The following is an 11,725-nucleotide window of genomic DNA, read 5'->3' as shown; positions in this document are numbered from 1 at the left end:
TATGCTGTTTATTGTCTTAGTAAGTAGAAGCTAATGTGTTAATGAGTTCCTGTTTAAATAAGTATGTATATCTCTTTGAGCAAAACAACTGGTAATGGATCAAAAGCCGCTTAAGAAACAGTCACCTAACAGACAAAGTTAATTTCTTATTATAAAAGCCTTTCCTTTTAATTTTTAATGGCATTGTTTCTGCCTTTTGAGTGATTATTTGACACTTAGGATATTATTATTTATATTCTTATATGTCATGTGATTCAAATCTTTCTGAATCCTGTTGGTTCCCAGCTCAGGCTCATCTCATTCTGGTACAACCTGAGTCCATTCTTCATGAATAAATCTATCCCCTTCCATGTCTTTTCAGGTTTTCATCAAATAGTTAGAGGTCATTCTAGGGAGTACAATAGAATGCACTGGTGAGTGAATGCTATAAACTCCTCTCTGTATCGCATGCTCTTAAAATGAAGTGTTTGGCAGTTGAAGTTGTAGCAGAATCCGCATTTAGTAATGGAGGTGGTTGATCAATTTCTTGGGTTTTTTTTTGGCCAGGAGGTTGTTCTTATGGCAAGAAATTGCCATTCTCTGAATTCTAAGAAAGGGAGTTCCCATTTTTCTGGGTTCATAGAATGATTCAGACTGGATGGGACTTCTCGACACTTACTGGCCTTGTCAAACTCTACTACAGAGTGCTGCTTTATGCTACAAAAATATGGTTTCTTAGTTTCAGCCACATCTGAAATCATGTTTTATTTCTCTTTAAAAAGACTCTGCTTATGTGCTACCATATTTTTTCATTCTTCTTACAAAAGCTCTGATTCTCTCATCTTCGATCATGCTGAAGAAACCGTTCAGGACTGACAGCTCAAGTTTTAAGCATAAACCGACTGGCTCCTCTTTCCCACAAGAGGGAGCTCTATGGTCACATAGTACTGGTTCCGTTTCGACTAGACAGGCTTTGCAAGCTCTTGTAGGCCAGCAGAGGGTATGTGCTGGACAGTCTGTCTGTAGTTTAGCTCTCTCATCACAGGATTCTCAGTCTCAAATCACAGATATGTGTCTGCCACCATAGCCTTAATGAAATTTTGTATCCTATTAAAATAATACTCTGCTGAATGCATAAAGTAGCAGCAAGAATTCAGAGATCCCTTCATCTCCCACTGGAATTTCTGATGTTGTAGTACCTCAGTAAATAAGGAGGGTATAGGTGTTTAATAGTATTAGTCACTAAAAGTTAAGCATGCATACAGACTCATCAGAATTCTTACTACCTTCAGAAAGGGCACAAATGTCAGAACAGTGAACCCAAACAGGAAAAACTCTAGACATAAAAAATCAGAACTGTGAGACTTCATTAAAAGTAATGCATGAATTCAGAACATATCCCTATGATGTAATATACCTGTCATTATCACTGTGCCAGTACAGTCTTAAACTTTGTATTACTAGAAATACATTGCATATCAGAATTTCATTGTTCAAACTGGCACTAAGGCAAACAAATAGCAAACAGTATCAATGGTGAAAAGCAATTTATTTTATTTCTGTGAAAGACTGAGATTTCTTGAAAGATTTATAGAGATATTTACTAAACATACAGATTTTATTATGATTTAGACTATAATCTGTTTTCCATATAGGTCAGCCAATGCCTGTTATGCATTAAAAGCTGAGGAAACAAGTGCAGGAAAGGAGGTTAAAGCCAGGAAACAAAAACCAAGAGGGATGAACTATGTAAAACTGAATACATGCTTAGCCATTTGTGATATGTCTGAAAATATCCAAAAGTATTTTGTTTGGCATATAAAAAAGCATGAAGAGAAAGACTGTTTAATGGATTATAAAACATTACATATTTCAAAGGTAAGAGAGCTATTCCTGTGGACTTGTGCTTTTCATTCTTAAGAGATTTTATTAGTTCTTGTTGGGGCTACATTCCACCTTCTTTTCTAGTAACATGAACCAGAAAAGATATACCTCACTGTGGACACAAAAGAAGCAGGTTTATGGGGCATATAACAGGGGGCATATCTCACTTTTTTGTATCATCCAAACAGGCAAGATGGAATTTCAGGTGTAATTGTTACCACTTCTTTTTTCAGAGGTTGAATTAGTACATGGAAAGGATACAGGGCTTAAGCGAGATCGTGTACTGGGATTTCAGAAGCAGTAGTACTCAGCAGCCAGACTTTTGTTTAAATCATTTGCCACCCTTCATCCAGAGCTGAGTTGTGGGCCTGAGTTATGGTGGCTAGGATAATATACAGGTCAAAAGTGAGACCAATGCCTGAACCAAGCAGCCTTTATTGTTAATATCACAGTGATTCCGGAATACCAGTTGCCCATCTCAGAAATGCAGCTTGTAACTTATTGGCAAGGAAGGAAGGACCAAGTGAATGACGAGACTACTGCTTAAGCAGCACTTGCATTAGTGGGGGAAAACATGACCTTTGAAGGTGAGCTGCATGAGTGCCTGGGGGGAAGAGCGTGGCTGTGAACAGAAGAGAGTACAGAGACACGTTGGTGTGTATACATAATATATGAGGGCATGGATGTATGAACAAGAATGGATACCTCCCTATACATGCAGGGATGTGTGCGTGCGGTATAGTTCTTGCCCAGGCTTTTAGGTATAGTCACGTCTGTCTATGGTGATGTCCAGGCCTGTGACTGCAAGCGTGAGCAGCCGTGAATGTACACGAATTTGCAAATCTCTGCCTTTGTCTCACCAGCAGCCGTGGGGAAGAGGGGAGGACCAGCCCCGCGGGTCCCGCAGACGCGGCCTCCCGCAGCCGGGCCGGGCTGCCCCTTTAAGAGGCCCCAGCGCCGTGTCAATCGCTGCGCCTGGCTCCTTCCCTCTCCTCCCCTTCCGCAGCGCTGCGATTCGGGCCGCCGCTGCCAGAGCCGGGCCGCGCGATGGGCAGCCGCGGGCTGCCGCGCCGAGGGGGCTCCCGCGGGGCCGCGGGCCGCTCGGGCACCGAGGGGTAGCGGCTGAGCTCGCCGCGGGACGCGCCGCCGCCTCGCCGCTTTGCGCGGAGGCTCCGGAGAGCGTGTGCGCCCGGAGGACAGCACAATAGTCGGGAGGAGGAGACAGGGAAAGGGGCAGGGGGAAAGGAGGAGAGAGAAAGAGAAAGCACAACACGGGGGCTTGGCGAGGGGAGCACGGAGCGGAGGACTCCTGAGCGTGGCTGCACTGAGGACCGTGCCCAGGACGGCAGCGGCAGGAGGTGGGTGGGTGGGGGGCGATATTTACCTTCCCTCCCCCGCCCCGAGCCTGCTCCTTTGTCCGCCCACTTTGAAGTGCTCTCGGATCGCCGGGGTGGGAGCATTGTTCGCTAGCGAAAGATCAGTCATGCTGGGGAGAGAGTAGCGAACGTACCGGGGGCTGGGGCCGGCAAAAGCTGAAGGGGACGGGGAGGAGAGACTGCTCCGAGGATTGCCGTTTGCCTCCCAGTTTCCCTGCATGGACCGTGAAAGAGACGCATTGAGTTGACCCTGCCGGAGCTGTTTCTGCTTCTACATGTGAGATCCGGTTGGTTTATTCTCTCCACCTATCTCTCTCCAGCTCCTTCCCGTATTCTCCACTTACTCTTGTATGCAAAATGGTGGACCCTGTGGGGTTTGTGGAGGCTTGGAAAGCACAATTTGCAGACTCTGAGCCTCCTAAAATGGAGCTGAAATCTGTGGGAGACATTGAACAGGAGCTGGAGATGTGCAAAGCATCTATCCGGAGGCTGGAGATGGAGGTCAACAAGGAGAGGTTCCGCATGATTTACCTGCAGACTCTCCTGGCAAAGGAGAAAAAAAGCTATGATAGACAGAGATGGGGCTTTAAAACGTGTTTCTCAGTTGCCTGAAGGGGGTGCAGAGCAGCAGATCCAAGACCTGCATCATCACCAGTCTGCCGACCAAGATGAATATGAAAAAAGCAAGTCTCACCACGGGGAGGAAAAGTTCAAACCCAGGATACCCTCTCTGCGGAAGCTATCTACCCAGAGTGATGGGTCAGACTTGTCGCCTTTGGACAGCCCCCATCATGGAGAGGGAGAGCAGGACAGGTGTAAGTACTATGGTGAAGAGAAACTGAAGAGAGTTGTAGAAGATCTGGAGAATCGCTGTGATACAGATGGCTCTCCTTCAAAACACAGATCGGCTTCCACTCGCAGGCTAATGGGATCTGCTGAGAAGGAGGGATCCTTTGAACCTATTTCTAAGGAGAGAGGGAACAGCACCAGTGTGGCAGCCCTAAGGTCCAATTTTGAGAGGATTAAAAAGGTTAATTCACATTCTTCTGGAGATAACAAGGATGTTGTTGAAAAGCCCTTTTATGTGAACATGGAGTATCATCATGAGAAGGGTCTAGTGAAGGTCAACGATAAAGATGTTTCCGATAAAATAAGCTCCCTTGGTAGCCAAGCCATGCAAATGGAACGCAAAAAGTCTTTGCACTCCCTCCCTTCTAACATGGTACCCAGCTTCAGTGAGTTCCAGAGGCCTGCTTACAGAGGAAGGTCCTCAGAGAGCAACTTTGGCTATGATGGAGAATACGAGGATGCTGAACTAAACCCTAGGTTTCTCAAAGATAACCTGATTAATGCCAACGGCAGCAACCGCTTGCCTTGGCAGCCCATGGAATTTCAACCCTATCAAAGTATCTATGTTGGTGGAATGATGGGGGAAGGAGAAGGGAAAGGACCTATTCTGCGAAATCAGGGCACAACTGAGCAGGAAAAAACATCTCACGTGGCCCAGGAGATCTTATTCCCCCAGGAGTTTTGAAGATATTGGAGGAGGATATACTCCTGATTGTAGCTCTAATGAGAACCTTACCTCTAGTGAGGAAGGACTTCTCTTCAGGGGCAGTCCAGCCATGTCTCCCGAGCCCCACCACTTACCGCATGTATCGGGATAAAAGCCGTTCTCCTTCCCAGAACTCTCAGCAGTCCTTTGACAGTAGCAGTCCACCAACCCCCCAGTCCTCAAAAACGGCACAGACAGCAGCAGGTCATTGTGTCTGAAGCTACTATTGTGGGTGTACGAAAAACAGGACAGATCTGGCCAAGTGATGGAGATTTGCCTTCTGGGAGGTGTCACCAGGACAGCTGCTTCCATGGGGATACAGGTGTGTACCAGCTTTTTGTTCAGCCTTGTAAATGCATGGAGCAGGAAATAGCATCATGGAAATGAATGGGAGAGGTTTTCTAGGTGACCCTGAGTGAATCGCTCTAAGGGGGCAACTGTTTAATGTGAGGAGTCCTGTGGTTATTTTGTATTTGGTCCTGTTTTAGGAAAGTCCTGCAGAAGTAATATATCAGACTGTTCTAGGAATACAGATTTGATTTCCAGATGGGTTGATTTAGGTTCTCTTGAGAGGATCAATGGGAGTCCCATGTTATTAGTTCTTCAAGTTTCAATGTGAACACTGAGGTAGAAAGCGGCCAGAACTGTTTAGTATTCACCACCAGATTGTTCCCCTCGTGTTCTTGCTCTGAGGAGTAGTTAAACTCTACCTCGGAGGTGGTGGTGTGCCAACATGCTACAACCTGCGGGTTTTGCTGAGCTTTACCAATAACGATGCTGCTCCCACAATCTTGTTTTTTCCTGTCTGTATTAATTGGAGTGCTAGTTTCTCGTTCTGTCTCGTGTCATCCTTCAATTAGAGCTGATTGGAGGCGATGAGTGTGCAACCCTGTTCTTGAAGCTTTCTGCTATCACTAAGTGAAGGAAGAACTTGGAATATCAGGAAGCCCTGAGGGAGAGCTGTTAATTTAATTTCAGCAGAGTCAAAATTTCTGTTTGGGGAAGAATGGGCGATGTTTGAACCCGTTCTTACATAAGCCATTCAGGCATGCAGGTGTGTCTGTGGAATCACAGTGGATTTGTAGTTGGTGGAAGAGGCAAACAGTGAACTGTGGTGATACAGATAGATCATCTCAATCTATTGAGCAAGGCATGTAAATAGCATCTTGTGCTAATGCCAGTAGTCTTCTATGCAGTAAATGAAAAACAATCAAATCCAGGAATGAAAAAAAGCCAGTATGATTGTTTTGATAGAATTCTGTCATTCTAAATCTGTGAGTTATCTTGTGGGTATTCTTTGTTTCTTTGATTCTGTCATTTTAATAAGGGGTTAACATGTTATTTGTCAATGTAACTGAATTCCTGAAGTAGTAGGTGAATTGAGAGGCCTATCAGAGATGATGTCACTTTCTCAGGTTTTGTGAGTTTGGTGTGTTAGTTTTCAGAATGGTAACATTACTGGAAAGAGATGGCCTGGTTTTACTTTCCCTGCTGATTGTTTTTTGCCAGCAATGCTTTGGGAGCAGCAATGAAGGGATGCCATCCTTACATCTTGTTGTTGTAATATTGGACGGCTGCATGGTTTTAATGGATGTTCACTGTACATGAAACCTCAGCGCCCTGTCCTCACAGTGACTTCTTCCTTATCAGGATTGTATATGCATACTTGTTTTCTGTCTGGGACTACTGCATTCTTGTTCAGTTTTATGCATATATTTGTATCTTATGGGTAGCACTTGCAATGCAGGGGAGAGGCTGGATCTTGTGCTGGTTTGAACTGAGCTGCAGCCATCTGTCTCTGCTCTTGTTTACTGATGCTCTTTAGATGACTGGGAAGCCTCCTGGCAGTTGCAATCTTTGCAAAAGGAAACAAAGGGGCAAAAATAACAAAGGTTGATAAAGCTTGAGGATAAATTCATCTTTCAGAAAGGCAATAGATAATTTTAATTCTAAATAATTTAGCTGGGATGCAGTGATAAAAAAAAATGGGCTCCCGAAAAGTCAGAACAGTTACAATTCCTGGTTGTGCTGGAAAGCTTTGTGTCTTATTCCTAAGGATCACCATACAATTGCAGGCAAGGACAGAATGTAACTGATCTACCTTCTGCTTTCCTCAGCATAGGGGGTAACATGGCAAGCTTAGCAGGAACCTTCACCAGATGGCTAATCATTACTGTCTTGCACATTAGCTGGTGGCAACTTTTTACTTAACCAAAAAGGCTTATGCCTTTAGGAGGACCGAATTCTGATTAAATCCCACTGGGCATCGTTTTCTATAAATTTTCTTTCTTTCCTGATGAGGAAGAATTTTGATTTGAAACCAATTGGCAGGACCTCTTTTTCCTAAAACAAACAAAAGGCATCAGAGATCACTGTGTGATTAGCTGGCTGGCTACCATTCCCAACTATCAGGCTCTGATGCAGACTGGTCTCCATCACCACGTGATATGGAAGTAGTTCACAGATCCAGCCAGCTTTTCCTGCACCTGTGGTTCAGTCACTGGTTCTGCCAGGCTTCCCTGAAGTTTTGCTTGAACAGAGAGTGCAAGTTTGAATCACAGCAGGTTCTGGCCAGCCTTAATCTTAATTAGCATCAAGTGGGATTTGTTCAATAGTATTTGGCTTCTTTGTGAATTCAGATTTTTGTATGCTTGCTGGCTTTGCTTTTCATGACTCTGGCCATAATAATACTGAACATGATGTGGACAGGTGCGATGCGAACTTTTTGTCTGGATCTGCCATCCCAGTGCATCTTGAGCTTGGCCAGCAGACACGTGCTGTTTTGTCCAAATTATTTCTTGCGTTCACAGTCAAGTGATAGTTTCCTACTTTTGTATTACAAAAAAGGACTAGAAAGAGGTCACCTAACTCTCAAGTGAATGGGATCCAAGCCAAAATTTGAATCTGGGTTCTTGGAGATGGGTTATCAAAAACCTTAAATCAAACCAAGGTAGTAGCCGTCCAGTTTTTTCCAAGGAGCAGAATCAGAGCTTCAGGGTTGAGATTTGGTAATAACTGCACTTTCTATTAGATGTACTTAATGGAGCCCAGGCAAAGATATTTACGTTAGGATGAATTATGTATCACTAATTTCCTGTAGTGGGAACAGAAAAAAAATAATCAAGCCTTAACTCTGTGTTAAGCTTGAATATTTTTACTCTGACTGTGGAGAAAGAACAAGATTTTTAAAATTCTGTCTACTGTTAAACTTCTGTTGCAGAGACAGGCAGAAGAGAAGCCACCCGAGGTGTATTTCTCCTTATAATCAAGGGGAGACTTGCATAGTGCCATTATGCAGTGACAAGGCCTTGCAATGGCCTCATTTGGGTCATTTTTTAAACTAGTAACAGTTTGTTAATTGAGGAGCACACTAGAGTTGTTGCTTGGCTTTATAGCTTGCTTATAAAATCAGCACATGTTCTCTCATAGCTCTGTGTGTGAAATGATTTTATCTATCTGCATAACAACATGGAAACTATCTGGAGTCCACATAGATAATATTTACCTGTAAAGCTGCTTCCTTAAAGGTGCCCCAGTAGTGACTTCTGTTCACTTGAGAGGACTTGGCAGTGGTTTCCAGAGAGTTCTGCCAGGGTGTCTCTATAGAAAGCTACCAACAGCCATAACGCTCAATATAAGGTCAGTTTAGGGATATGTGTTATTTAATTCCATCAAGAGTAAAGTTTTACTTATTTTAGCCTCTACTAGGTGTGGGAGTGCTGAATGTTCCTTTCTGAAGAGCATCGAGTGTTCTCTATATTTTTAGAGAGTTTGATGTAGACAGAGGAAAGAGTGCTAGAATTTATCTATGCATGTGAACTGCAAGACTCAAAATTCCTTTTATCTCAGCAGAGCAGACTGCCATTTTAAAGCACATACTTACTTAGAGCTCTAGATTCTTCAGGTTTTGTATGCTTTAAATGCCTGACCAGACAGGCAAGCATCTGAATTTCCTGCTTTAAAGGTAATCCTTGACACTACTTAATTTTAAAGCCCCAAGAAAGCATGCAATATGTCATCATGGAAGGACGTTGTTCTGTACTAGTTTCTGCAAGAGTCTATTCCTGAGTTACTTGCATGTTCTGAGATCTTGGACAAGTTTCTTAATTCTGCACTTCTTCCACTCACTATTGTATTCTGTGGATTTTACAAGATGTAGTTTGAAAAGTGCTTTGCAATGTTTTAGCAGTACAAAGATGACTCATGAGGGAACATGCCAGCGCTATTGCTGCTATTTAGAAACATAACTTTCCTTTGAGCAACTGAGGCAGACTTCAGTCCTCTGTGTAGTGATTCTTCCTTCTGAGGATCTGAAATGCAGGAACTTTCATAATGTGCAGCTCACTTGTTAATTTTAAGGCTGCTGGCCACTGGTCCTGCTGTCAGTGTCTGACTTACATTGGGTCGGGAATGAGGTTTAAATTCTTTCTGACACTTGTTTAGTTAATTTTGCTGTTACTTTCTAAACATGTTTTAATCCTTTGCTGCGATGATCAGTGGGTTTCCTAGGAGCACTGATGACAAGATGCTGTTTAAATGCCTCCCCCCTGCCCCTGTCCTCCTCCCCTTCCCAGCGATTTAGTGGCTTTTGAGATTATCAAGCTGCTTGTGCTACCACTCCCCTCTTGTGGGGAGTGAAGAGCTCCCTCTTTCTCTGCCATATTTATCTTTCCCTCCAGCTGAGTTTAGTGGACTATATAGAGCTTCTGCTTTATGTCCCCATTGACTATAGTGGACTCTGCAGTCCTGTTTGTTTGGTTTGTTTCTTCTTCCACAAATGGTTGCTAACCTTTACCTCAGGCCTACTGTAAGTAATGGCATGCAGATAGATTTTATTTTTGGTTTTCTTGGGTTAACTCTAGATCATGGAGTTTCTCCTACCCCAACATTCAGGTTCTTCTGCAATTGCAAAGCACCTGCCTTTGAAATGAGAGTGTAAACCAACCCAGATAGTAATTGTCTGATACTGGGAAGCCCTGGAGAGTGATGGTGTCACCTGATCTGTCTGTGTGAAACTCATTTTTGTTGTCCACAACAGAGATATCGAAGTGGGACTGGCTTTCCTATGAAGTAGACAGAGCACTATGAATTCTGCAAGTAATGGGTTAGGTAGAAAGCAGCTTGTCATCCCTGCATAATTACCAACAGCTTAAAAGTAGTTGGTCTGGCAGTAGAGATGAGCACATTTTGTGCAGCTGCCGTCATAGGTGATTTCAGTGTGGTGATTTCACAGAGCCAAGGGTTAGAGCCCTAAAGCAATGAATGCCACAGAGCAAGATGATAATGCCTTTCATTTGAGCAGGAAATGTGTAGACAAGTGGAACCACAATATTAAGTCTATGGCTTAGCGAGCTGCTCCTATGGTCCTTGCTGACTGTTCAAAGTACTGAAAAAGCACTGGTTTATGGCCAAAGCAGTTGAACTGACAGATGTGTATGAATTGTGCATCCATTTTGCTTCACAGTTGTCAGCCTCTGTCCAAATGGTTTCAAAGGAAAAACACAGTGAGGTTGCTGTTTTGTACAAAACTTTGGTCCTGCCCTGAGAAGTGGCAGGGAGAGTTGGGAACATCCATGGGCTTACTGCTTGCCCCAGTGCAGTACCTCCTCTGAGATGCAGACTTCTTTCTAGGTGGCTGAAGGAAAAAGAAGAGAAAGGAGAGAAAACCTGGATGCCATGGTACTTTTTTGCACTAGCTTCCTTTTCTGGATTAGAAAGCTTTTCAGCTGTTTTTCCCTTGCAGAACCAAAGGTGAGCAAAGAGCTGAGGATGGGGATGAGCATGATTGAATTGATTAGGGTTTGGAACTAATGAAAGGACTGGGCTGGTAGAGTGAAACTAATTGCTGTGTGGAGGAATAGGCAAAGATGGGGAGAAGATGGGTCTCTCTTTAGATTGGTATAAGCACTAACCATGGCTTATGAAGTGATTTACTTGTGCGTGTAGGTGATGGACTTTAAAATATGTTGGGGAATTAGGTGCTTTGGTCTCCTCTGTTTTCCTTATCTCTAGCAAAGCAGTTGCACAAATGTGTGGCTTTAACCTTGAAGATTTTCACTGTTTAGTGTAAGTATATGTGACCCCAGGTATAGACTTCCAGAGGTGCAAAACTGGAAGATTTTACTTTTTGATTCTTGCAGTTATGCTCTCTGAAAGCTAGGAGTCTAGTAATTTTTGGAATGAATTGCTCTACCACCTTTTCTAAGTGCTTCTAAGTGCTTCCATTCGTCTAGTATCTCTGGTTTGGATATTTGCATATAATTATAAGCACTGTGTTCAGTCACTCCTTCATTGGCAGCTTGCTTTGCTACCAGAAAGTTTCACTGAGGTGTGAGCAAAGGTAGTAAAATGAGTTAGGTGGAATGTTGAGTAGGCATCCTGGGTAACAGATTTGGGGGGGGGGGGGGGGGGGGGGAGGTTGAAGAAGGTTTAATTAGAAAATTTGCTAAACCTTCAAGTGTGGGTTAGTAAATGCGTATTTGAATACTGGGCAGCCCACTATAGCTAATGATACTGACTCTTAAAAGAAATGTTGGGGGAGGGTGATTTATAATCTAAGGTTTGCTTTCCAGGGTATCTGAAAGATGGGCCAGCAAAGGAGACAGAAGCCTGTGAAGGTTTGAGCCCCAGTGATAGCCTGGAAACAGGTCTCTATCTTCCAGTTCTAGCACATTTAGCAGTTCTCTCTCTAATGCCCTCCTTTCTCCCCAACCTCTTAGGGATAAACAGTTATCGTGCAGAGGCAAAGGGGACCTGTATTTCAGCTTCAAGGAATTTTGGAGGTCAGTCCATAAAGGTTAATGAGGTGAGACCTGGCAAGCTGTTTGAGGAGAATTGCTCCATTTCAATTACCATAGGGAAGCATATTGCTGTTCGTGAAAATCAGGCTGTTGAATGGAGGCACAGCTTATCTGGAGCTTGCTTTCCCCCA

General features: G+C 43.7%; 1 protein-coding gene across 1 annotated transcript in view; it reads left to right on the top strand.

Moving 5' to 3' along the window:
- The first annotated feature begins 2,870 nt into the window (after positions 1 to 2,870).
- Positions 2,871 to 11,725, top strand: part of BCR (BCR activator of RhoGEF and GTPase) — a 104,700-nt gene continuing 95,845 nt past the window's right edge. Inside the window, 5 exon segments of the mRNA XM_010311868.2 lie at positions 2,871 to 3,827; positions 3,829 to 4,725; positions 4,727 to 4,837; positions 4,839 to 4,973; positions 4,975 to 5,116. Of these exon segments, the coding sequence (XP_010310170.2) occupies positions 3,597 to 3,827; positions 3,829 to 4,725; positions 4,727 to 4,837; positions 4,839 to 4,973; positions 4,975 to 5,116 (1,516 nt within the window). The 5' untranslated portion in view covers positions 2,871 to 3,596.

The sequence above is a fragment of the Balearica regulorum genome, chromosome 17 (assembly GCF_011004875.1).
Source record: "Balearica regulorum gibbericeps isolate bBalReg1 chromosome 17, bBalReg1.pri, whole genome shotgun sequence".
In the NCBI taxonomy this organism is placed as follows: domain Eukaryota; kingdom Metazoa; phylum Chordata; class Aves; order Gruiformes; family Gruidae; genus Balearica; species Balearica regulorum.
This window is presented reverse-complemented; position numbering and strand designations above follow the sequence as displayed.